General features: G+C 41.7%; 2 protein-coding genes across 2 annotated transcripts in view; one reads left to right on the top strand and one right to left on the bottom strand.

Moving 5' to 3' along the window:
* The first annotated feature begins 282 nt into the window (after positions 1 to 282).
* LOC143696479 (cytochrome P450 2G1-like) lies at positions 283 to 22,075 on the top strand. Its single transcript, XM_077192862.1, is given in 6 exon segments — positions 283 to 498; positions 10,854 to 11,016; positions 14,094 to 14,243; positions 19,871 to 19,970; positions 19,972 to 20,041; positions 21,857 to 22,075. Coding segments are annotated over 6 exon segments (882 nt in total). The 5' UTR covers positions 283 to 318.
* A 478-nt stretch (positions 22,076 to 22,553) lies between these two features.
* LOC143696480 (actin maturation protease-like) overlaps positions 22,554 to 25,375 on the bottom strand; it is an 11,202-nt gene continuing 8,380 nt past the window's right edge. Inside the window, exon 3 of the mRNA XM_077192863.1 lies at positions 22,554 to 22,573. Within this exon, the coding sequence (XP_077048978.1) occupies positions 22,554 to 22,573 (20 nt within the window). The remainder of the gene's footprint in view (positions 22,574 to 25,375) is intronic.

The raw sequence follows: 25,375 nt of genomic DNA on the forward strand, positions 1-25,375 counted from the left end.
GCCACCACCCTCAGCATTGTCCCCTCACTGTCCCCAGTCCTGTCCCCATGGTGCCAGTGCCACCCTGGGACTGTCCCCTCTCCTGTCCCCAATCCTGTCCCCAAGGTGTCCCCACGGTGTCAGTGCCACCCCCAGCCCTGTCCCCTCCTGTCCCTGCTCTGTCCCCTCCCTGTCCCCTCCTGTCCCCAATCCTGTCCCCAATCCTGTCCCCTCCCTGTCCCCTCCCTGTCCCCTCCCTCAGCGCCACCCCCGCCCTTTACCCCCTTGTCCCTCTCCTGTCCCCTCTGTGTCCCCTCCCTGTCCCCAAGCGCCACCGCGATGTCGCCTCTGCTGCTGTCGCTGCTGCTGTCGCTGCTGGTGGCGCTGCTGTCGCTGCTGTCGCTTCTGTCGCGACATCGCGCGGTGGCCTCGAGGCTCCCCCCGGGTCCCCCCGCGCTGCCGCTGCTCGGGAACCTCCTGCAGCTCTCCCCGTTCCGAACGCTGCAATCGCTGCTCAAGGTGGGGATTTTGGGCATTTTTGGGGTGAAATTCGGGGATTTTGGGCAAATCGGGAATTTGGGGAATTTTTGGGAATTTTTGGGAATTTTTTGGGATTTTTTTGGGATTTTTTTGGCGATTTTTTGGGATTTTTTCGTGGTTTTTTAGGGTTTTTTAGGGGTGATTTGGGCCCCCCCTGCACGCTCCAGTCTCTGCTCAAGGGCGGATTTTGGGGTAAAATTCGGGGATTTTGGGCAAATTGAGAATTTGGGGAATTTTTGGGAATTTTTTCCGAATTTTTGGGGATTTTTTTGGGGATTTTTTCGAGGTTTTTTAGGGGCGATTTTGGACCCCCCCACCTGGCCCCGAACGCTGCAATCGCTGCTCAAGGTGGGGAATTTGGGCATTTTTGGGGTGAAATTCGGGGATTTTGGGCAAATTGGGAATTTGGGGAATTTTTGGGATTTTTTTGGGATTTTTTTGGGCGATTTTTGGGCGATTTTTGGGCGATTTTTGGGCTTTTTTCGTATTTTTTTCGGGTTTTTTAGGACCCCCCCTGCACGCTCCAGTCTCTGCTCAAGGGGGGATTTTGGGGTGAAATTCGGGGATTTTGGGCAAATTGGGAATTTGGGGAATTTTTTCGGATTTTTTGGGATTTTTTGGGGGGTTTTTTGTGATTTTTTTGGCTTTTTCTGGGTTTTTTTGAGGGGATTTTTAGGGCGAATTTGGACCCTCCCCACCCCGTTCCGAACGCTGCAATCGCTGCTCAAGGTGGGGAATTTGGGCATTTTTGGGGTGAAATTCGGGGATTTTGGGAAAATTGGGAATTTGGGGAATTTTTGGGAATTTTTTGGGATTTTTTTGGGCGATTTTTGGGCGATTTTTGGGCTTTTTTCGTGTTTTTTTTGGGTTTTTTAGGACCCCCCCTGCACGCTCCAGTCTCTGCTCAAGGGGGACTTTTGGGGTGAAATTCGGGGATTTTGGGCAAATCGGGAATTTGGGGAATTTTTGGGAATTTTTTCCGAATTTTTTGGGATTTTTTGGGGTTTTTTAAGGGGATTTTCGGATTTTTAGGGGCGATTTTGGGCCCCTCTCGGACCTTCCAGTCCCTGCTCAAGGTGGGGAATTCCGGGCATTTTTGGGGCGAAATTCGGGGATTTTGGGCAAATTGGGAATTTGGGGAATTTTTGGGCTTTTTTTGGTGATTTTTTGGGGTTTTTTCTGGGGTTTTTAAGGGGATTTTGGATCCCCCCTCACACTCCAGTCTCTGCTCAAGGGGGGATTTTGGGGTGAAATTCGGGGATTTTGGGCAAATTGGGAATTTGGGATTTTTTTGGATTTTTTTGGGATTTTTTTGGGATTTTTTTGGGGTTTTTTTGGCGATTTTTTGGGCTTTTTCTGGGGTTTTTAAGGGGATTTTGGATCCCCCCTGCACACTCCAGTCTCTGCTCAAGGGCAGATTTTGGGGTGAAATTCGGGGATTTTGGGAAAATTGGGAATTTGGGGAATTTTTGGGAATTTTTTCCGAATTTTTGGGGATTTTTTGGGAATTTTTGCCGAATTTTTTGGGCTTTTTCTGATGTTTTTTAAGGGAATTTTGGACCCGTTCCGAACGCTGCAATCGCTGCTCAAGGTGGGGAATTTGGGGTGAAATTCGGGGATTTTGGGCAAATTGGGAATTTGGGGAATTTTGGGGAATTTTTTCCGAATTTTTTGGGATTTTTTGGGGTTTTTTAAGGGGATTTTCGGATTTTTAGGGGCGATTTTGGGGCCCTCTCGGACCTTCCAGTCCCTGCTCAAGGTGGGGAAATTCCGGGATTTTGGGGTGAAATTCGGGGATTTTGGGAAAATCTGGAATTTGGGGAATTTTTGGAAATTTTTTGGGATTTTTTGGGATTTTTTGGGGATTTTTTGGGCTTTTCCTGGGGTTTTTTAAGGGGATTTTGGACCCGTTCCAAACGCTGCAATCGCTGCTCAAGGTGGGGATTTTGGGCATTTTTGGGGCGAAATTCGGGGATTTTGGGCAAATTGGGAATTTGGGGACTTTTTGGGAATTTTTTGGGATTTTTTTGGGCGATTTTTGGCGATTTTTTGGGGTTTTTCTGCGGTTTTTTAAGGGAATTTTGGACCCCCTCGGACCTTCCAGTCCCTGCTCAAGGTGGGGAAATTCGGGGATTTTGGGGTGAAATTCGGGGATTTTGGGCAAATTGGGAATTTGGGGAATTTTTGGGAATTTTTTCCGAAATTTTGGGGATTTTTTGGCTTTTTTAAGGGGATTTTCGGCTTTTTTAGGGGCGATTTTGGGCCCCTCTCGGACCTTCCAGTCCCTGCTCAAGGTGGGGAATTTCAGCGATTTTGGGGGAATTTTTGGGGATTTTGGGCAAATTGGGAATTTGGGGAATTTTTGGGAATTTTTTGGGATTTTTTTGGGCAATTTTTGGGCGATTTTTGGGCTTTTTTCGTGGTTTTTTAGGGTTTTTTAGGGGTGATTTGGGCCCCCCCCCGCACGCTCCAGTCTCTGCTCAAGGGGGGATTTTGGGGTGAAATTCGGGGATTTTGGGCAAATTGGGAATTGGGAATTTGGGGAATTTTTGGGATTTTTTGGGATTTTTTTGGGCAATTTTTGGGCGATTTTTGGGCTTTTTTCGTGGTTTTTTAGGGGCGATTTTGGCCCCTCTCGGACCTTCCAGTCCCTGCTCACGGTGGGAAATTTCAGCGATTTTGGGGGAATTTTTGGGGATTTTGGGGCAAAATTCGGGGATTTTGGGCAAATTGGGAATTTGGGGAATGTTTGGGAATTTTTTCCGAATTTTTTGGGATTTTTTGGGGTTTTTTAAGGGGATTTTCGGCTTTTTTAGGGGCGATTTTGGCCCCTCTCGGACCTTCCAGTCCCTGCTCAAGGTGGGGAATTTCAGCGATTTTGGGGCAAAATTCGGGGATTTTGGGAAATTTCGGGATTTTGTAAATTTGGGGAATTTGGGGGAATTTTTTGGAATTTTTTTTCCGGGTTTTTTTGCCGTTTTTTGGGATTTTTTTTTTGTGTGTTTTTAGGGACCTTTAGGGGCGATTTTGGATTTTTTTGGGGGGGATTTTGTTGGGATTTTTGGGATTTTGATGGGATTTTTTTGGGATTTTTGGGATTTTAATGAGATTTTTTTGTATTTTCCTGGATTTTTTGGGGTTTTTTGATGGGATTTGGGTGAATTTGGTCCCACTGGGATTTTTAGAATTTTGTTAGGATTTTTTTTGTGATTTTTTGGGGATTTTTTATGGCATTTTTGGAGATTTCTATAGGATTTTCATGAGATTTGGGTTGATTTTCGTGGGATTTTATGGGATATTCCTTGGATTTTAATGGGATTTTTTTAAAATTTTTAATGGGATTTTTTTGTGATTTTTAATGGGATTTTTAGGATTTTGTTAGGATTTTTTTTGTGATTTTTTTGGGATTTTTATGGCATTTTTGGGATTTTGATGGGATTTTCATGGGATTTTTGGGGGGATTTTTTGGGGGGAATTTGATGGGATTTTTTGGGGCGATTTTCATGGGATTTTTGTGGGATTTTCATGGGATTTGGGTGAATTTGCTCCAATTTTTTGGGTTTTTTTTTATTTTGATGAGATTTTTTGGGGCTTTTTTTGGGATTTTGATGGGATTTTTTGGGGCGATTTTCATGGGATTTTTGTGGGGATTTTTTGGGATTTTTATGGGATTTTTTGGGATTTTGTTAGGATTTTTTTGGAAATATTTTTTGGGGATTTTGATGGGATTGTGATGGGATTTTTGTGGGGGTTTTTTGGGATTTTTTGGGGGGATTTTGATGGGATTTGGGTGAGTTTGCTCCAATTTTCATGGGATTTTTTAAAATTTTCATGGGATTTTTGTGGGGATTTTTGTGGATTTTTTGGGGGATTTTTTGGGGGGATTTTCATGGGATTTGGGTCCATTTTGTTGGGATTATTTTTTTGGATTTTGATGGGATTTGGCTGAATTTGCTCCGATTTTCATGGGAATTTTTTTAATTTTCATGGATTTTTGGGGGTTTTTTGGGGAGTTTTGATGGGATTTTTTGGGGATTTTTTGGGGATTTTGATGGGATTTTTGTGGGGATTTTTGTGGATTTTTTGGGTGGATTTTGATGGGATTTGGGTGAATTTGCTCTGATTTTCATGGGATTTTTTTAAATTTTTCAGGGGATTTTTGTGGGGATTTTAATGGGATTTTGATGGGATTTTTTGGGGCGATTTTCATGGGATTTTTGTGGGGATTTTTTAGATTTTTATGGGATTTTTTTGGGATTTTCATGGGATTTGGGTGAATTTGCTCCAATTTTTTGGTTTTTTTTTTATTTTATTTTGATGGGATTTTTTGGGGCTTTTTTTGGGATTTTGATGGGATTTTGATGGGATTTTTTGGGGGATTTTGATGGGATTTTTGTCCATTTTAATGGGATTTTTTTGGATTTTGATGGGATTTGGTTGAATTTGCTCCGATTTTCATGGGACTTTTTTAAATTTTCATGGGATTTTTGTGGGAATTTTTGTGGATTTTTATGGGATTTTTTTGGGATTTTGATGGGATTTGGTTGAATTTGCTCTGATTTTCATGGGATTTTTATTAATTTTCAGGGGATTTTTGTGGGGATTTTAATGGGATTTTGATGGGATTTTTTGGGGGGATTTTATGGCATTTTTTGAGGATTTTTTAGATTTTTATGGGATTTTTTTTGGGATTTTCATGGGATTTGGGTGAGTTTGCTCCAATTTTTGATTTTTTTTTTTTTCTTTATTTTCATGGGATTTTTGTGGGGATTTTTGTGGATTTTTGTGGGGATTTTTTGGGGATTTTGATGGGATTTTTTGGGGTGATTTTTATGGGATTTTTGTGGGATTTTGATGGGATTTGGCTGAATTTGCTCCAATTTTTTTGGGGTTTTTTCCATTTTCATGCGATTTTTTTGGGGGGATTTTGATGGGATTTTTGTGGGATTTTGATGGGATTTGGGTCCATTTTGTTGGGATTTTTTTTGGATTTTGATGGGATTTTTGTGGGATTTTTGGAATTTTGATGGATTTTTGATGGGATTTTTTGGGGGGATTTTATGGGATTTTTTGAGGATTTTTTAGATTTTTATGGGATTTTTTTGGGATTTTGATGGGATTTGGGTGAATTTGCTCCAATTTTTTTGGTTTTTTTTTTATTTTGATGGGATTTTTTGGGGTTTTTTTTGGGGGATTTTTATGGGATTTTTTTAAAATTTTCATGGGATTTTTGTGGGGATTTTTTGGGATTTTTATGGGATTTTTGGGATTTTGTTAGGATTTTTTTGGAAATATTTTTTGGGGATTTTTTGGGGATTTTGATGGGATTTGGGTCCATTTTGTTGGGATTTTTTTTTAATTTTCATGGGATTTGGTTGAATTTGGTCCAATTTTCATGGGATTTTTTTTGGATTTTGATGGGATTTTTGTGGGATTTTTTGGGATTTTGTTAGGATTTTTTTGGAAATTTTTTTGGGGATTTTTTGGGATTTTAATGGGATTTTGATGGGATTTTTTGGGGCGATTTTCATGGGATTTTTGTGGGGATTTTATGGGATTTTTTTGGGATTTTTTTGGGATTTTGATGGGATTTGGGTGAGTTTGCTCCAATTTTTGATTTTTTTTTCTTTATTTTCATGGGATTTTTGTGGATTTTTGTGGGATTTTTTTGGGGCGATTTTAATGGGATTTTTTGGTGGGATTTTTGTGGAATTTTTGGGGGGATTTTGATGGGATTTGGGTGAATTTGCTCTGATTTTCATGGGATTTTTATTAATTTTCAGGGGATTTTTGTGGGGATTTTTGTGGATTTTTGTGGGATTTTTTTGGGGGATTTTGATGGGATTTTTTGGGGCGATTTTCATGGGATTTTTGGAGGATTTTTTAGATTTTTATGGGATTTTTTTGGGGGGATTTTAATGGAATTTGGGTCCATTTTGATGGGATTTTTTTTTGGATTTTGATGGGATTTGGCTGAATTTGCTCCAATTTTTGGGGTTTTTTTTCCATTTTCATGGGATTTTTTTGGGGGATTTTGATGGGATTTGGCTGAATTTGCTCCAATTTTTTTGGGGTTTTTTTCCATTTTCATGGGATTTTTTTGGGGGGATTTTGATGGGATTTTTGTGGGACTTTTGGAATTTTGATGGGATTTTGATGGGATTTTTTGGGGCGATTATCATGGGATATTTTGGGGCGATTTTCATGGGATTTTTTGGGGATTTTTGTGGATTTTTATGGGATTTTTTGGGATTTTGATGGGATTTGGTTGAATTTTTTTAATTTTTCATGGGATTTTTTTGGGTTTTTTGTGGATTTTAATGGAATTTCCCCCTGGCAGCTGAGCGAGCGCTACGGGCCGGTGTTCACGGTGTGGTTGGGTTTGGTTGATTTTGATGGGATTTGGGTGAATTTCCTTCAATTTTCATGGGATTTTTTTTAATTTTCATGGATTTTTTGGGGTTTTTTTGGGGATTTTTGATGGGATTTTTGTGGGATTTTTTGGGGGATTTTTATGGGATTTTTTTAAAATTTTCATGGGATTTTTGTGGGGATTTTTATGGGATTTTTTGGGATTTTGTTAGGATTTTTTTGGAAATACTTTTTGGGATTTTTTGGGTTTTTTTGGGGATTTTGATGGGATTTTTTGGGGCGATTTTCATGGGATTTTTTGGGGATTTTGATGGGATTTGGGTCCATTTTGTTGGGATTATTTTTTTTTTTATTTTGATGGGATTTGGGTGAGTTTGGTCTGATTTTCATGGGATTTTTTTGGTTTTTTTGGGATTTTTGTGGGATTTCTGGGGGATTTTATGGGATTTTTTGAGGATTTTTTAGATTTTCATGGATTTTTTTGGGATTTTGATGGGATTTGGGTGAATTTGCTCTGATTTTTTGGTTTTTTTTTATTTTGATGGGATTTTTGGGGTTTTGATGGGATTTTGATGGGATTTTTTGGGGCGATTTTCATGGGATTTTTGTGGGATTTTGATGGGATTTGGGTGAATTTGCTCCGATTTTGACGGGGTTTTTTTCCATTTTCATGGGATTTTTTTGGGATTTTTAATGGAATTTCCCCCTGGCAGCTGAGCGAGCGCTACGGGCCGGTGTTCACGGTGTGGTTGGGTTTGGGTTGATTTTGATGGGATTTGGGTGAATTTGCTCCAATTTTCATGGGATTTTTTTTAATTTTCATGGGATTTTTGTGGGATTTTTTGGGGATTTTGATGAGATTTTTTGGGGATTTTTTTGGGATTTTTATGGGATTTTTTGGGGATTTTGATGGGATTTGGGTCCATTTGGATGGGATTTTTTTGGATTTTGATGGGATTTGGTTGAGTTTGATCCAATTTCCTTGGAATTTTTTTAGATTTTTGTGGGATTTTTGTGGGATTTTTTGGGGATTTTGATGGGATTTTTTGGGGCGATTTTTATGGGATTTTTTGAGGATTTTTTAGATTTTGATGGGATTTTTTTGGGATTTTGATGGGATTTGGCTGAATTTGCTCCAATTTTTGATTTTTTTTTTCTTTATTTTCATGGGATTTTTGTGGATTTTTGTGGGGATTTTTTTGGGGCGATTTTAATGGGATTTTTTGGTGGGATTTTTATGGGATTTGGGTGAGTTTGGTCCCATTTTCATGGGATTTTTTAAAAATTATTTTCATGGGATTTTTGGGTTTTTTGATGGGATTTGGGTGAATTTGCTCCAATTTCCATGGGATTTTTATTAATTTTCAGGGGATTTTTGTGGGGATTTTGATGGGATTTTTTGGGGGGATTTTGATGGGATTTTTGGAGGATTTTTTAGATTTTTATGGGATTTTTTTGGGATTTTGATGGGATTTGGGTGAGTTTGCTCCAATTTTTGATTTTTTTTTTTTCTTTATTTTCATGGGATTTTTGTGGGGATTTTTGATGGGATTTTTTGGGGGGATTTTAATGGGATTTTTTTGGGATTTTGATGGGATTTGGCTGAATTTGCTCCGATTTTCATGGGATTTTTTAAAATTTTCATGGATTTTTTGGGGTTTTTTTGGGGGGATTTTGATGGGATTTTTTGGGTGAGTTTGGTCTGATTTTCATGGGATTTTTTTGGTTTTTTTTGGATTTTGATGGGATTTTTGGATGGATTTTAATGGGATTTTGATGGGATTTTTTGGGGCGATTTTCATGGGATTTTTGTGGGGGTTTTTTGGGATTTTTTGGGGGGATTTTGATGGGATTTGGGTGAGTTTGGTCCCATTTTCATGGGATTTTTTTTTTAATTATTTTCATGGGATTTTGGGGTTTTTGGATGGGATTTGGGTGAATTTGCTCCAATTTTCATGGGATTTTTTAAAATTTTCTGGGGATTTTTGTGGGGATTTTTGTGGATTTTTTGGGGGATTTTTTGGGGGATTTTAATGGGATTTAGGGTGCATTTTGTTGGGATTATTTTTTTGGATTTGGTTGGGATTTGGTTGAATTTGCTCCAATTTTCATGGGATTTTTTTTGGATTTTGGTGGGATTTTGGGGGAATTTGATGGGATTTTTTTGGTTTTTTGGGGATTTTTGATGGGATTTTTGTGGGATTTTTTGGGGATTTTGATGGGATTTTCATGGGGATTTTTGATGGGATTTTTGTGGGGATTTTTGTGGATTTTTGTGGGATTTTGGGGGGATTTTTGATGGGATTTTTTGGGGGGATTTTCATGGGATTTTTGTGGGATTTTGATGGGATTTGGCTGAATTTGCTCCGATTTTGACGGGGTTTTTTTTAATTTTCATGGGATTTTTTTGGGTTTTTTTCCATTTTCATGGATTTTTTTGGGGATTTTTGTGTTTTTTAATGGAATTTTTCCCCCTGGCAGCTGAGCGAGCGCTACGGGCCGGTGTTCACGGTGGGGTTGGGTTTGGGTTGATTTTGATGGGATTTGGGTGAATTTGCTCCGATTTTCATGGGATTTTTTAAATTTTCATGGATTTTTGGGGGTTTTTTTGGGGATTTTTGGGAATTTTATGGGGATTTTTGATGGGATTTTTTGGGTTTTTTGGGATTTTTTTGGGGGGATTTTTTGGGAATTTTTTGGGAATTTTTTGGGATATTTTTTGGGAAATTTTTGGCGATTTTTTAGGATTTTTAAAAAAATTTTTGGAGATTTTTTTTAGATTTTTTGGGGGATTTTTGGGGGATTTTTTGGGGATTGTATGGAGATTTTTTTAAATTTTTTTTCAGATTTTTTGGGGATTTTTTTGGTAATTTTTGGGGATTTTTGTGGGATTTTTGGGGATTTTGATGGGATTTTTTGGGGGGGGGATTTTGTGGGGATTTTTTGGGGATTTTTTAGATTTTTATGGGATTTTCAGGATTTTCATCGGTTCTGGGTCCATTTTGTTGGGATTTTTTTTTTGGATTTTGATGGGATTTGGTTGAATTTGCTCCGATTTTCATGGGATTTTTTTTTTGATTTTCATGCAATTTTTGTGGGATTTTTTGGGGGATTTTGATGGGATTTGGGTCCATTTTGATGGGATTTGGGTGAATTTGCTCCGATTTTGACGGGGTTTTTTTTATTTTCATGGGATTTTTTGGGGTTTTTTTTCCATTTTCATGGAATTTTTTTTGGATTTTTGGGGATTTTAATGGAATTTGCCCCTGGCAGCTGAGCGAGCGCTACGGGCCGGTGTTCACGGTGTGGTTGGGTTTGGGTTGATTTTGATGGGATTTGGGTGAATTTGCTCCGATTTTGATGGGATTTTTTTTAATTTTCATGGATTTTTTGGGGTTTTTTTGGGGATTTTTGATGGGATTTTTGTGGGATTTTTTGGGGATTTTGATGGGATTTTTATGGGATTGTTTGGGGCAATTTTCATGGGATTTTTGTGGGGATTTTTGTGGATTTTTATGGGATTTTTGGGGGGATTTTGATGGGATTTGGGTCCATTTTGTTGGGATTTTTTTTTTAATTTTGATGGGATTTGGGTGAATTTGCTCCGATTTTCATGGGATTTTTTTTAATTTTCATGGGATTTTTGTGGGATTTTTTGGGGGGATTTTGATGGGATTTTTTGGGATTTTTATGGGATTTGGGTGAGTTTGGTCTGATTTTCATGGGATTTTTTTGGGTTTTTTTGGGATTTTGATGGGATTTTTTATGGATTTTAATGGGATTTTGATGGGACTTTTTGGGGCGATTTTCATGGGATTTTTGTGGGGATTTTTTGGGGGATTTTGATGGGATTTTTGGGTCCATTTTCATGGGATTTGGCTGAATTTGCTCCGATTTTGACGGGGTTTTTTTCCATTTTCATGGAATTTTTTGGGGATTTTAATGAAATTTCCCCCTCCCAGCTGAGCGAGCGCTACGGGCCGGTGTTCACGGTGTGGTTGGGCACGCGGCCGGTGCTGGTTCTGTGTGGGACCGAGGCCGTGCGCGAGGCCCTGGTGGGGAACCCCGAGGCGTTCGCGGGGCGCGGGCGGGTGCCGACCGTCGAGAGCACCTTCAGGGGATACGGTGAGGGACCCAAAACCGCCCGGAATCGCCCCAAAAATTATCCTCAAAAGCCATCCCAAAATAGCCCAGAGTTATCCCAAAAAAATCGCCCGGAAAAACCAGCCCAAAATACCCCAAAACCAGCCCAAAATTACCCCAAAAAAACCCCAAACACACAACAAAATTCTCCCAAAATTGCACTGAAAAACCACCTCAAAACCACCCCAAAACCACCCAAAAATTACCCTGAAAACAGCACAAAATTATCCCAAAAATTGCCTTGAAAACCACCCCAAAACCACCCCAAAATACCCCAAAATTGACCAAAATTAGCCCAAAATCACCCCAAAATCACCCAAAAATAAACCAAAATTATCCTGAAAAATTGCCCTGAAAAGTCACCCCAAAATCACCCCAAAACCAGCCCAAAATTCTCCCAAAATTGCCCTGAAAAACCACCCCAAAATCACCTCAAAATCATCCCAAAACCATCCCAAAATTCTCCCCAAATTGCACTGAAAAGCCAACTCAAAACCACCCCAAAACCACCCAAAATTACCCTGAAAACAGCACAAAATTATCCCAAAAATTTCCATAAAAACCACCCCAAAATCACCTCAAAATACCACAAAATGGACCAAAATTATCCCAAAAAATTCCCTGAAAATTCACCCCAAAACCGTCCCAAAATACCCCAAAATAGACCAAAATTACCCCAAAATACCCCAAAATCACCCCAAAATAAACCAAAATTATCCTGAAAAATTGCCTTAAAAACCACCCAAAACCACCTCAAAATACCCCAAAATGGACCAAAATTATCCCCCAAAAATGCCCTGAAAAGTCACCCTAAAACCACCCAAAATACCCCAAAACCACCCCAAAATTGACCAAAATCAACCAAAATTGACCAAAATTATCCTGAAAAATTGCCTTGAAAACCACCTCAAAATCACCCCAAAACCACCCCAAAATCACCCCCAAACACCCCAAAATTACCCCAAAATACCCCAAAATCACCCCAAAATAAACCAAATTATCTCTAAAAATTGCCTTAGAAACCACCCCAAAATCACCCCAAAACCACCCCAAAAATTGTACTTAAAAACCCATCCCAAAATACCCCAAAATCACCCCAAAATAAACCAAAATTATCTTGAAAAATTGCCTTAAAAACCACCCCAAAATCACCTCAAAACCACCCCCAAAATCATCCCAGAAACTCCTCAAAATCATCCCAAAAAAGCCCAAAATTCTCCCCAAAATTGCCCTGAAAAACCACCTCAAAACCACCCCAAAACCACCCCAAAATCACCCCAAAATGGACCAAAATAAACCCAAAATACCCCAAAATCACCTCAAAATAGACCAAAATTATCTCAAAAAAATGCCTTGAAAACCACCCCAAAATACCCAAAACCACCCAAAACCACCCCAAAACCATCCCAAAAATTGTACTTAAAAAACCATCCCAAAATACCCCAAAATGACCCCAAAATAGACCAAAATCATCCCAAAATACCCCAAAATTACCCCAAAATTACCCCAAAATAATCCCAAAAAATTGCCTTAAAAACCACCCCAAAATTACCCCAAAACCACCCAAAATCACCCCAAAATTTCCCCATTTCCCAATGGATTTTCCTCCCGTTTTTTCCCATTTTCATGGATTTAACCCCAAAATTTCCCCATTTCCCAATGAATTTTTTCCCATTTCCATTGATTTTTCCCCATTTCTGGTGGATTTTACCCCAAATTTTCCCCCCATTTCCCAATGGATTTTCCCCTCATTTTTTTCCCATTTCCCATGGATTTAACCCCAAATTTTCCCCCCATTTCCCAATGGATTTCCCACTGGATTTCCCCCATTTCCCAACCGATTTTTCTCCCGTTTTTTCCCATTTCCCATCAATTTAACCCCAAATTTTTCCCCAATGAATTTTCCCCATTTCCCAATGGATTTTTCCCATTTCCCATTGGATTTTTCCCCATTTCTGGTGCATTTTACCCCAAATTTTCCCCCAATTTTTTCCCCATTTCCCAATGGATTTTTCTCCCCATTTTCCCTCATTTTCCATCAATTTTAACCCCACTTTTTCCCAATTATTTTTTCCCATTTCCCACGGATTTAACCCCAATTTCTGCCCCATTTCCCAATGGATTTTCCCCATTTCCCAATGGATTTCCCAACGAATTTCCCCATTTCCCAGTAGATTTTCCTCCCGTTTTTTCCCCATTTCCCACGGATTTAACCCCAATTTCTGCCCCATTTCCCAATGGATTTCCCAATGGATTTTCCCCCATTTTTTTCCCATTTCCCACAGATTTAACCCAATTTCTTCCCCATTTCCCAATGGATTTTCCCCATTTCCCAATGGATTTAACCCCATTTTTTCCCCCATTCCCCACAGATTTAACCCCAATTTTTTCCCCATTTCCCCAATGGATTTTCCCCATTTCCCCCCCATTTCCCAATGGATTTTTCTCCCGTTTTTCCCCATTTTCCATTGATTTTTCCCCAAATTTTTCCCCAATGATTTTTTTCCCATTTCCCATGGATTTAACCCCAATTTTTTCCCCATTTCCCAATGGATTTTCCTCCCGTTTTTTTCCCATTTTCCATTGATTTTTCCCACATTTTTCCCCAATGAATTTTCCCCATTTCCCAATGGATTTTCCCCCAATTTTTGCCCCATTTCCCCAATGAATTTTTCCCATTTCCCAATGGATTTTTCTCCCATTTTTCCCCATTTTCCTTCAATTTTAACCCCACTTTTTTCCCAATTATTTTTTCCCATTTCCCAATGGATTTTCCCCCCATTTTTCCCATTTCCCATGGATTTAACCCCAAATTTTGCCCCAATGAATTTTCCCATTTCCCATGGATTTAACCCCATTTCTGGTGCATTTTACCCCAAATTTCCCCCCCATTTCCCAATGAATTTCTGTCCCATTTCCCAATGGATTTTCCTCCCATTTCCCAATGGATTTCCCCCATTTTTTCCCCATTTCCCAACCGATTTTCCTCCCGTTTTTTCCCAATTTCCCCCCTCCCGCTGCTTTTTTCCCATTTCCCGCGGGTTTCTCCCCAAACCCAGGCGTGGTTTTCGCCGAGGGCGAGCGCTGGCGGCAGCTGCGCCGTTTCTCGCTCTCGGTGCTCCGGGATTTGGGGATGGGGCGCGGGAGCATCGAGAGCCGGATCCAGGAGGAGGCGCAGGAGCTGCTCCGGGCATTCCAGGAGACCAAAGGTGACGAATTTGGGGAGGTTTTGGGGTTTTTTGGGAGGTGGGGGGAAAATGAGGGGGTGGTCGGGGAAATTGGGTGGAAAAATGAGGCAAAAATGAGGAAAAATGAGGAAAAATGAGAAAAATGAGGCAAAAATGAGGCAAAAATGGGGCAAAAATGATCTTAAAATGGTCCCAAAAATGAGGCAAAAATGACCAAAAAATGACACAAAAATGACCAGAAATGACCCAAAAATGAGGCAAAAATGGGCAAAAATGGACCAAAAATGAGGCAAAAATGACACAAAAATGAGGCAAAAATGAGGCAAAAATGATTTTAAAATGATCCCAAAAATGACCCAAAAATGAACCAAAAATGAGGCAAAAATGACCAAAAAATGACACAAAAATGACCCAAAAATGACACAAAAATGACCAGAAATGAACGAAAAATGGACCAAAAATGACCAGAAATGAGGCAAAAATGACCAGAAATGGACCAAAAATGAGGCAAAAATGAGGCAAAAATGATCTTAAAATGATCCAAAAATGATCCCAAAAATGAGGCAAAAATGAGGCAAAAATGAGGCAAAAATGAGGCAAAAATGATCTTAAAATGGTCCCAAAAATCATCCCAAAAATGAGGCAAAAATGACCAAAAAATGACACAAAAATGACACAAAAATGACCAGAAATGGACCAAAAATGACCAGAAATGAACGAAAAATGGACCAAAAATGAGCAAAAATGGACCAAAAAATGACACAAGAATGACCAGAAATGGACCAGAAATGGTCCAAAAAATGAGGCAAAAATGAGGCAAAAATGACCAGAAATGAGGCAAAAATGAGGCAAAAATGACCAAAAATGAACCAAAAATGATCTTAAAATGGTCCCAAAAAATGACCAAAAATGAGGCAAAAATGATCCTAAAATGATCCCAAAAATGAGGCAAAAATGAGGCAAAAATGAGGCAAAAATGATCCAAAAAATGACCAAAAATGAGGCAAAAATGAGGCAAAAATGATCCCAAAAATGATCCCAAAAATGAGGCAAAAATGAGGCAAAAATGAGGCAAAAATGAGGCAAAAATGATCCAAAAAATGGACCAAAAATGAGGCAAAAATGAGGCAAAAATGGCCAAAAAATGAGGCAAAAATGAGGCAAAAATGAGGCAAAAATGATCTTAAAATGGTCCCAAAAATGAGGCAAAAATGACCAAAAAATGACACAAAAATGACCAGAAATGACCCAAAAATGAGGCAAAAATGGGCAAAAATGGAGCAAAAATGAGGCAAAAATGAGGCAAAAAAATGACACAAAATGACCAGAAATGAACCAAAAAAAGACCCAAAAATGACCAAAAATGAGGCAAAAAATGAACCAGAAATGACCAAAAATGATCCTAAAAATGAACCAAAATGACCAAAAATGATCCAAAAATGGACCAAAAATGACCAGAAATGACCAAAACTGAACCAAAAATGGACCAAAAATGACACAAAAATGACCCACAAATGACCAAAAAATGACACAAAAATGACCAGAAATGGACCAAAAATGACACAAAAATGACCCAAAAATGACCAAAAATGACCCAAAATGACCCAAAATGACCCAAAATGACCCAAAATGAACCCAAAAATCCACCCCAAAATCAGCCAAGGAGATTTTGGGATGAATTTTGGGGTTTTTGGGATCAGGTACCAAATTTTGGGGTTTTTTGGGAGGTGGGGAAAATCAAGGGAATCGTCCCAAAAAAATTGGGTGATTTTGGGTTGGTTTTGGGGTAATTTTTTTGCATTTTTTGGGATGAATTTTGGGGTATTTTGGGGTGATTTTGGGTTGATTTTGGGATGATTTTTTGGGATTTTTTGGGATGAATTTTGGGGCAGTTTGGGTTGTTTTGGGATCATTTTTTGGGTGATTTTGGGTTGGTTCTGGGATCATTTTTTGGGGTTTTTTTGGATGAATTTTGGGGTATTTTGGGGTGATTTTGGGTTGGTTTTGGGATCATTTTTTGGGATTTTTTGGGATGAATTTTGGGCTATTTTGGGGTGATTTTGGGTTGGTTTTGGGATCATTTTTTGGGATTTTTTGGGATGAATTTTGGGCTATTTTGGGGTGATTTTGGGTCATTTTTGGGATCATTTTTTGGGGCGATTTTGGATGTTTTGGGATCAGTTTTTGGGGTGATTTTGGGCTGGTTTTGGGAATTTTTTGGGATGAATTTTGGATCATTTTTTGGGGTTTTGGGACAAATTTTGGGGTATTTTGGGGTGATTTTGGGTTGGTTTTGGGATCAATTTTTGGGATTTTTTAGGCTGAATTTTGGGGTTTTTTTGGGGTGATTTTGGGTTGGTTTTGGATCAATTATTGGGATCATTTTGGGGTGGTTTGGGGTTTTTTGGGATCATTTTTTGGATATTTTTGGGTATTTTGGGTTGGTTTTAGCATTTTTTGGCCTCGTATTTTGGGATCATTTTGTGACATTTTTGGACAATTCCGGGGTATTTTTGAAGCCATTTTGGGCTGGTTTAGGGCTATTTTTGAAGCGATTTTGGTGCAAAAACCGCTCCGAAATTCCCCCAAAAATTCTTTTTTTTGGGAAAACCCCCAAATCCCCGGGATTTTGCCCCAAATTTTGGGTGGTTTTGGGATCATTTTTTGGGGTTTTTTGGAATGAATTTTGGGCTATTTTTGGGTGATTTTGGGTTGGTTTGGGATGATTTTTTGGGATTTTTTGGGATGTATTTTGGGGTGATTTTGGGTCATTTTTGGGATCATTTTTTGGGTTGATTTTGGGTTGTTTTGGGATCATTTTTTGGGATTTTTTGGATGAATTTTGGGGGTTTTTGGGGGTGATTTTGGGTTGGTTTTGGGATCATTTTTTGGGATCGTTTTAGGGTGGTTTTGGGTTTTTTGGGATGAATTGTGGGGTATTTTTGGGGTGATTTTGGTTGGTTTTGGGATCATTTTTTGCGGTGATTTTGGGTTGGTTTTGGGATCATTTTTTGGGATCATTTTGGGGTGGTTTTGGGTTTTTTGGGGATCAATTTGGGGTATTTTGGGGCAGTTTTGGGTTGTTTTGGGATCATTTTTTGGGGTGATTTAGGGTTGGTTTTGGGGTCATTTTTTGGGACCGTTTTAGGGTGGGTTTGGGTTTTTTGGGGATGAATTTTGGGGTGATTTTGGGTTGGTTCGGGTTTCATTTTTTGGGTTTTTTGGGGATGAATTTTGGTGCGGTTTTGGGTTGTTTTGGGATCATTTTTTGGGATTTTTTTGGAAGATTTTGAGATCATTTTTTGGGATTTTTTGGGATGAATTTTGGGGTATTTTGGGGTGATTTTGGGTTGGGTTTGGGATCATTTTTGGGGTGATTTTGGGTTGTTTTGGGATCATTTTTTGGGATATTTTGGGATGAATTTTGGGCTATTTTTGGGGTGATTTTAGGTTGGTCTTGGGATCCTTTTAGGGATTTTTGGGCTGAATTTTGGGGTATTTTTGGGGTGATTTTGGGTTGTTTTGGGATCAGTTTTTGGGGTTTTTTGGAATGAATTTTGGGCTATTTTTGGGGCGGTTTTCGGTTGTTTTGGGATGATTTTTTGGGATTTTTGGGGATGAAATTTGGGGTATTTTGGGGTGATTTAGTGTTGATTTTGGGATAATTTTTGGGGATTTTTTGGGATGAATTTTGGGGTGGTTTTGGGTTTTTTTGGGGATGAAATTTTGGGGTATTTTGGGGTTTTTTTGGGATCAATTTTTGGGGTTTTTTTGGATGAATTTTTGGGGTATTTTGGGGTGATTCCAGGTTGTTTTGGGGATCAATTTTTTGGGATTATTTTGTGGTGATTTGGGGATTTTTTGGGATGAATTTTGGGGTGTTTTTTGGGGTCATTTTAGGTTGGTTTTGAGATAATTTTTTGCAATTTTTTTGGGATGAATTTTGCGGTATTTTGGGGTGATTTTGGGTTGGTTTTGGGATCATTTTTAGGGATTTTTTGGGATGAATTTTGGGGTGATTTTGGGTCATTTTTGGGATCATTTTTTGGGTTGATTTTGGGTTGTTTTGGGATCATTTTTTTGGATTTTTTGGGATGAATTTTGGGGGTTTTTTGGGGTGATTTTGGGCTGGTTTTGGCATTTTTTGGCCTCCTATTTTGGGATCATTTTGGGATATTTTTGGGACAATTCTGGGGGATTTTTGAAGCCCCAAAAATCCAAAATCTTCCCCCAAAAGCCCAAGCCCAGCGTTTTGGGGCGGGTTTGGGGTTTTTGGAGGAGTTTGAGGGATTTTTGGGGGGATTTTGGGGTTTTTTGGGTGATTTTGGGGTGGGTTGGGGATCATTTTTTGGATTATTTTGGGGTGGTTTGGGGTTTTTTGGGGATCATTTTTTGGGATTTTTGGGATGAATTTTAAGGTATTTTTGGGGTGATTTTGGGTCGGTTTTGGGATCATTTTTTGGGGTATTTAGGGTTGGTTTTGGGATCAATTTTTTGGGATTTTTGGGATGAATTTTGGGCAGTTTTGAGGTGATTTAGGGGTGATTTTGGGATCATTTTTTGGGATTTTTTGGGATGAATTTTGGGGTGATTTTGGGTTGATTTTGGGTCGTTTTTGGGATCATTTTTTGGGATTTTTTGGGGTGAATTTTGGGGTGATTTTGGGTTGATTTTGGGATCATTTTTTGGGTTGATTTAGGGTTGGTTTTGAGATCATTTTTTGGGATTTTTGGGATGAGTTTTGGGGTATTTTGGGGTGATTTTGGGTCACTTTTGGGATCAATTTTTGGGATCATTTTGGGGTAATTTGGGCTATTTTTGGAGCAGTTTTGGGGTCCTTTTTTGGGAAGAGTTTGGGGTATTTCAGGCAGGTTTTGGGCCAATTCTGGTCCATTTTTGTGGGTATTTTTGGGATATTTTTGGGATATTTTTGGGGTATTTTATGGATATTTTTGGGGTATTTTTGGGATATTTTTGGGGTATTTTTGACATTTTTTGGCCTCGTATTTTGGGATCATTTTGGGATAATTTTGGGACGATTCCGGGGTATTTTTGAAGCCATTTTGGGCTATTTTTGAGCTATTTTTGAAGCGATTTTGGTGCAAAAACCGCTCCAAAATTCCCCCAAAAATTCATTTTTTTTGGAAAACCCCCAAAACCCCGGGATTTTGCCCCAAATTTTGGGGTGGTTTTGGGATCATTTTTTGGGTTGATTTAGGGTTGGTTTTGGGTTTTTTGGGGATGAAATTTTGGGGCAATTTGGGTTAGTTTTGGGATCATTTTTTGGGATTTTTTGGGATGAATTTTGGGGTATTTTGGGGTGATTTTAGGTTGGTCTTGGGATCCTTTTTTGGGATTTTTGGGATGAATTTTGGGGTATTTTTGGGGTGATTTAGGGTTGGTTTTGGAATAATTTTTTGGGATTTTTGGGGTATTTTTGGCTGGTTTTGGCATTTTTTGACCTCCTATTTTGGGATCATTTTGTGACATTTTTGGGACGATTCTGGGGGATTTTTGAAGCCATTTTGGGCTATTTTTGAGCTATTTTTGAAGCGATTTTGGTGCAAAAAACCGCTCCAAAATTCCCCCAAAAATTCATTTTTTTTGGAAAACCCCCAAACCCCCGGGATTTTGCCCCAAATTTGCAGGAGAGCCCTTTGACCCCACCTTCCTGCTGAGCTGCGCCGTCTCCAACGTGATTTGTTCCATCGTCTTCGGGCGCCGCTTCCCCTACGACGACCCGAGTTCCTGGAGCTGCTGGGCTGATGAACGAAACCTTCAGGGAGATGAGCACGCCTGGGCACAGGTGGGGAAAATTTGGGGAAAATTTGGGGATTTTTTGGTGAATTTATGGCGATTTTTTGAGAATTTTTGGTGATTTTTTGAGAATTTATGGTGATTTTTTTAGGATTTTTTTGGGGAGTTTTTGGTGATTTTTGGTGATTTTTTTGTCAATTTTTGGTTATTTTTTGAAAAATTTTTGGTAAATTTTGGGTGATTTTTTGGAGATTTTTGAGGATCTTTTGGTGATTTTTTAAATTTTTTGTGATTTTTTTTTGGATAATTTTTGGAGATTTTCTGAGGATTTTTGTGATTTTTGGAGATTTTTTGAGAATTTTTTGGTGAATTTTGGAGGATTTTTTGTGATTTTTTTTTGAGAATTTTTGGGTGATTTTTGGTGAATTTTTGAGGATTTTGGGTATTTTGGAGGGATTTTTGGGGTGATTTTGGGGTGATTTTAGGATGATTTTGGGGCAGTTTTTGGGGCAGTTTTCGGGCAGTTTCCGGGGCAGTTTTTGTGGTGATTTCCGGCTGATTTCGAGCTGATTTCGAGCTGATTTTGGGGCAGTTTTTGTGGTGATTTCAGGCTGATTTTGGGCTGATTTTGGGCTGATTTTGGGCTGATTTCGGGGCGGTTTTCAGGGTGACTTTGGGCTGATTTTGGGGCAGTTTTTGTGATGATTTTGGGGCAGGTTTTGGGCTGATTTCGGGGTAACTTTGGGCTGATTTCGAGCTGATTTCGGGCTGATTTCGGGGCAGGTTTTGGGATGGTTTTTGGGCTGATTTTGGGCTGATTTCGGGGTGATTTCAGGGCAGTTTTCGGGCTGATTTTGGGCTGATTTCGGGGCGGTTTTCAGGCCCGATTTTGGGCTGATTTTGGGCTGATTTGGGGGCAGTTTTCGGGATGACTTTGGGCTCATTTGGGGTGATTTTGTGGCGGTTTTCGGGCTGATTTTGGGCTGATTTTGGGCTGATTTTGGGGCGGTTTTTTGGCTGACTTTGGCTGATTTTGGGCTGAGTTTGGGGCGGTTTTTGGGGCGGTTTTTGGGCTGATTTTGGGCTGATTTTGGGATGCTTTTCGGGCTGATTTTGGGCTGATTTCGGGCTGATTTCGGCTGATTTCGGGCTGTTTTTTGGGTTGATTTTGGTCTAGTTTCGGGCTGAATTCGGGGCACTTTTCGGGCTGATTTTGAGGTGATTTTGGGCTGATTTTGGGCTGGTTTTGGGCTGGTTTTGGGGCGGTTTTTGGGGTGACTTTGAGCTGATTTTGGGCTGATATCGGGCTGATTTCGGGGCGGTTTTCGGGGTGACTTTGGGCTGATTTTGGGCAGTTTTCAGGCTGATTTAGGGCTGATTTGGGACTGATTTCGTGGCGGTTTTCGGGCTGATTTCAGGATGATTCTGGGGCAGTTTTTGGGGCTGATTTTGGGGCAGTTTTGGGGCTGATTTCGGGCTGATTTTGGGGCAGTTTTTGGGCCGATTTTCGGCTGATTTTGGGCTGATTTCGGGGCAGTTTTTGGGGCAGTTTTGTGCTGATTTCGAGCTGATTTCGGGGCTGATTTTGGTCTGATTTTGGGGCAGTTTTTGTGGCAATTTTGTGCTGATTTCGGGCTGATTTTGGGCTGATTTCGGGCTTATTTTCGGTTGATTTCGAGCTGATTTCGGGAAGTTTTTGGGCTGATTTTGTGCTGATTTCGGGCTGATTTTGGGCTGATTTCGGGACTGATTTCGGCTGATTTTGGGCTGATTTCGGGGCAGTTTTCGGGATGCTTTTTGGGCTGATTTTGGGGCAGTTTTTGTGGCAATTTTGGGCTGATTTCGAGCTGATTTCGGGCTGACTCCGCCCCCAGCTGTACGACACGGCCGAGTCCCTGCTGTGGTTGGTGCCCGGGCCCCACCTGCGCGTGCCGCGCCTCCTGGCCAGGATGAGGAGATTCGTGGCGCGCAGGGTGAGCGAGAACGCCCGGAGCCTGGACCCGCAGAGCCCCCGCGACTTCATCGACACCTTCCTCATCCAGATGGACAAGGTGGGCAGTTTGGGGGGTCCTGAGGGGGGATTTGGGGGGTCCTGAGGGGGTCCTGAGGGGGTCCTGAGGGGTCCTGAGGGGGGCTTGGGGGGTCCTGAGAGGGTTTGGGGGATCCTGAGGGGGTTTGGGGGGGTCCTGAGGGGGTCCTGAGGGGTTTTGGGGGGTCCTGAGCGGTTTTTGGGGGGGTCCTGAAGGGTCTGGGAGGGGATTCGTGGATATTTTGGGGATCCTGAGGGGTTCTGAGGGGTTTGGGGGGGGTCCTGAGGGGTTTTGGGGGGTCCTGAGGGGGTCCTGAGGGACATTTGGGGGGGTCCTGAGGGGGGTTTGGGAGGGGATACAGGGAGGTTTTGGGGGGTCCTGAGGGGCTTTGGGGGATCCTGAGGGGGGTTAGGGGGGTCCTGAGGGGGGTTTGGGGTAATCGTGGGGGGATTTTGGGGAGCCCTGAGGGGTTTTGGGGGGGTTTTGGGGTAATCGTGGAGGGGTTTGAGGGGTCCTGAGGGAGTCCTGAGGGGGACTTGGGGATTCAGGGAGGTTTTGGGGGTCCTGAAGGGGATTTGGGGGGGTCCTGAGGGGTCCAGGAGGGATCTGGAGGAGAATTTGGGGATTCAGGGAGGTTTTGGGGGGTCCTGAAGGGGTTTTGGGGGGGTCTTGAGGAGGTTTGGGGGTCCTGAGGGGTTTTTGGGGTTCTGGAGGAGAATTTGGAGGATTCAGGGAGGTTTTCGGGGGTCTTGGGGAGGGTTCGGGGGGTCCTGAGAGGATTTGGGGGGTCCTGAGGGGTTTTGGGAGCTCCTGAGGGGGTTTCGGGGGTCCTGAGGGGCTTTTGGGGGTGTCCTGTGGGGATTTAGGGGGTCCTGAGGGGGTCCTGAGAGGTTTTGGGGGGTCCTGAGGGGGTTCTGGGGGGTCCTGAGTGGTCCAGGAAGGTTCTGGAGGAGAATTTGGGGGATTCAGGGAGGTTTTGGGGGGTCCTGAGGGGTTCTGAGGGGTTTTGGGGTGTCCTGAGGGGGGTTAGGGGGGTCCTGAGGGGTTTGGGGTAATCGTGGGGGGATTTTGGGGAGTCCTGAGGGGTTTTGGGGGGTCCTGAGGGGTTTTGGGGGGTTCTGAAGGGGTTTTGGGGGGTCCTGAGGGGGTCCTGAGGGGGGTTTGGGGTAATCGTGGAGGGGTTTGGGGGGTCCTGAGGGGGTCCTGAGGGGGACTTGGGGGATTCAGGGAGGTTTTGGGGGGTCCTGAGGGCGGTTTGGGGGTCCTGAGGGGTTTTGGGGGATCCTGAGGGGTCCTGAGGGGTTTTGGGGGGGTCCTGAGGGGGTCCAGGAAGGTTCTGGAGGAGAATTTGGGGAATTCAGGGAGGTTTTGGGGGGTCCTGAGGGGTCCTGAGGGGGTTTCGGGGATTCCTGAGGGGGTTTGGGGGGTCCTGAGGGCATTTTGGGGGGTCCTGAGGGGGTTTGGGGGTCCTGAGGGCATTTTGGGGGGTCCTGAGGGGGTTTGGGGGGTCCTGAGGGGGTCCTGAGGGACATTTGGGGGGTCCTGAGTGGTCCAGGAAGGTTCTGGAGGAGAATTTGGGGAATTCAGGGAGGTTTTGGGGGGTCCTGAGGGGTTTTGGGGGCCTCTGAGGGGGTTTTGGGGATCCTGAGGGGGATTTGGGGGGTCCTGAGTGGTCTGGGAGGGTTCTGGAGGAGAATTTGGGGAATTCAGGGAGGTTTTGGGGGGTCCTGAGGGGTTTTGGGGGATCCTGAGGGGGTTTCTGCGATTTTGGGGTGGAATTTGGGGTTTTTTTTGCCTTTCTGCAATTTTGGGGCGGAATTTTGGGGTTTTTTTATCACTTTCTGTAATTTGGGTTTTTTTGGGGTGATTTCTGTGGGGTTTTCTTAGGATTCGGGCTCTGTTGGTTGGTTCCTGCAATTTTGGGGCGGATTTTGGGGTTTTTTGGGAGTTTCTGTGGGGTTTGGCCTCTCTTGGTTGGTTCCTGCAATTTTGGGTGGAATTTGGGTTTTTTTGGCCTTTTCTGCACTTTTGGGGTGGATTTTGGGGTTTTTGGGGCGATTTTTGTGGGGTTTTTTGGGATTCCGCCTCTCCTGGCATTTTCTGCAATTTTGGGTGGATTTTGGGGTTTTTTTGGCCTTTTCTGCAATTTTGGGGTGGAATTTTGGGGTTTTTTGCATTTTCTCTGATTTTGGGGTGGAATTTGGGGTTTTTTTGGGTGGTTTCTGTGATTTTGGGATTTTTGGGGGGATTTCTGTGGGGTTTTTTGGGGATTTGGGTTCTCTTGGGCGTTTTCTGCAATTTTGGGGCGGATTTTGGGGTTTTTTGGAGTTTCTGTGGGGTTTGGGCCTCTCTTGGTTGGTTTTCTGCAATTCTGGGGTGGAATTTGGGGTTTTTTTTGCCTTTTCTGCAATTTTGGGGTGGATTTTGGGGTTTTTGGGGCGATTTCTGTGGGGTTTTTTTGGGATTCCGCCTCTCCTGGGCCTTTTCTGCAATTTTGGGGTGGAATTTGGGTTTTTTTGGGGGGATTTTGTGGATTTATGGGATTTGGGCTCTCTTGGGCGTTTTCTGTGATTTTGGGGCGGAATTTGGGGGTTTTTTTTTTTGCCTTTTCTGTAATTTTGGGGTGGAATTTGGGCTTTTTGGGGGGATTTTGGGTTTTTTTTGGGATTTGGGCCCTCTTGGGCATTTTCTGTGATTTTGGGGTGGAATTTGGGGTTTTTGGGGCATTTCTGTGGGGTTTTTTTGGGATTCTGCCTCTCCTGGGCCTTTTCTGCAATTTTGGGGTGGAATTTGGGGTTTTCTGTGTTTTTTGTGGTTTTTTTTTTGGCATTTGGGCTCTCTTGGTTGGTTTCTGCAATTTTGGGGTGGAATTTTGGGTTTTTTTTGGTCTTTTCTGTAATTTTGGGATGGAATTTGGGGTTTTTTTTGCCTTTTCTGCAATTTTGGGTGGATTTTAGGGTATTTTTTTGCCTTTTCTGCAATTTTGGGGCGGATTTTAGGGTATTTTTTTTGGCCTTTTTTGCAATTTTGGGGTGGAATTTGGGGTTTTTGGGGCGATTTCTGTGGGGTTTTTTTGGGATTCCGCCTCTCCTGGGCATTTTCTGCAATTTTGGGGCGGATTTTGGGGTATTTTTTTTGCCTTTTCTGTGATTTTGGGGTGGAATTTGGGGTTTTTTTTGCCTTTCTTCAATTTTGGGGTGGAATTTGAGGCTTTTGGGGCATTTCTATGGGGTTTTTTTTTGGGATTTGGCCTCTCTTGGGCGTTTTCTGCAATTTTGGGGTGGAATTTGGGGTTTTTTTTTTGCCTTTTCTTCAATTTTGGGTGGAATTTGGGGTTTTTGGGGCGATTTTTGTGGGGTTTTTAAA

This window comes from Agelaius phoeniceus, chromosome 36, assembly GCF_051311805.1.
Source record: "Agelaius phoeniceus isolate bAgePho1 chromosome 36, bAgePho1.hap1, whole genome shotgun sequence".
Taxonomy (NCBI): domain Eukaryota; kingdom Metazoa; phylum Chordata; class Aves; order Passeriformes; family Icteridae; genus Agelaius; species Agelaius phoeniceus.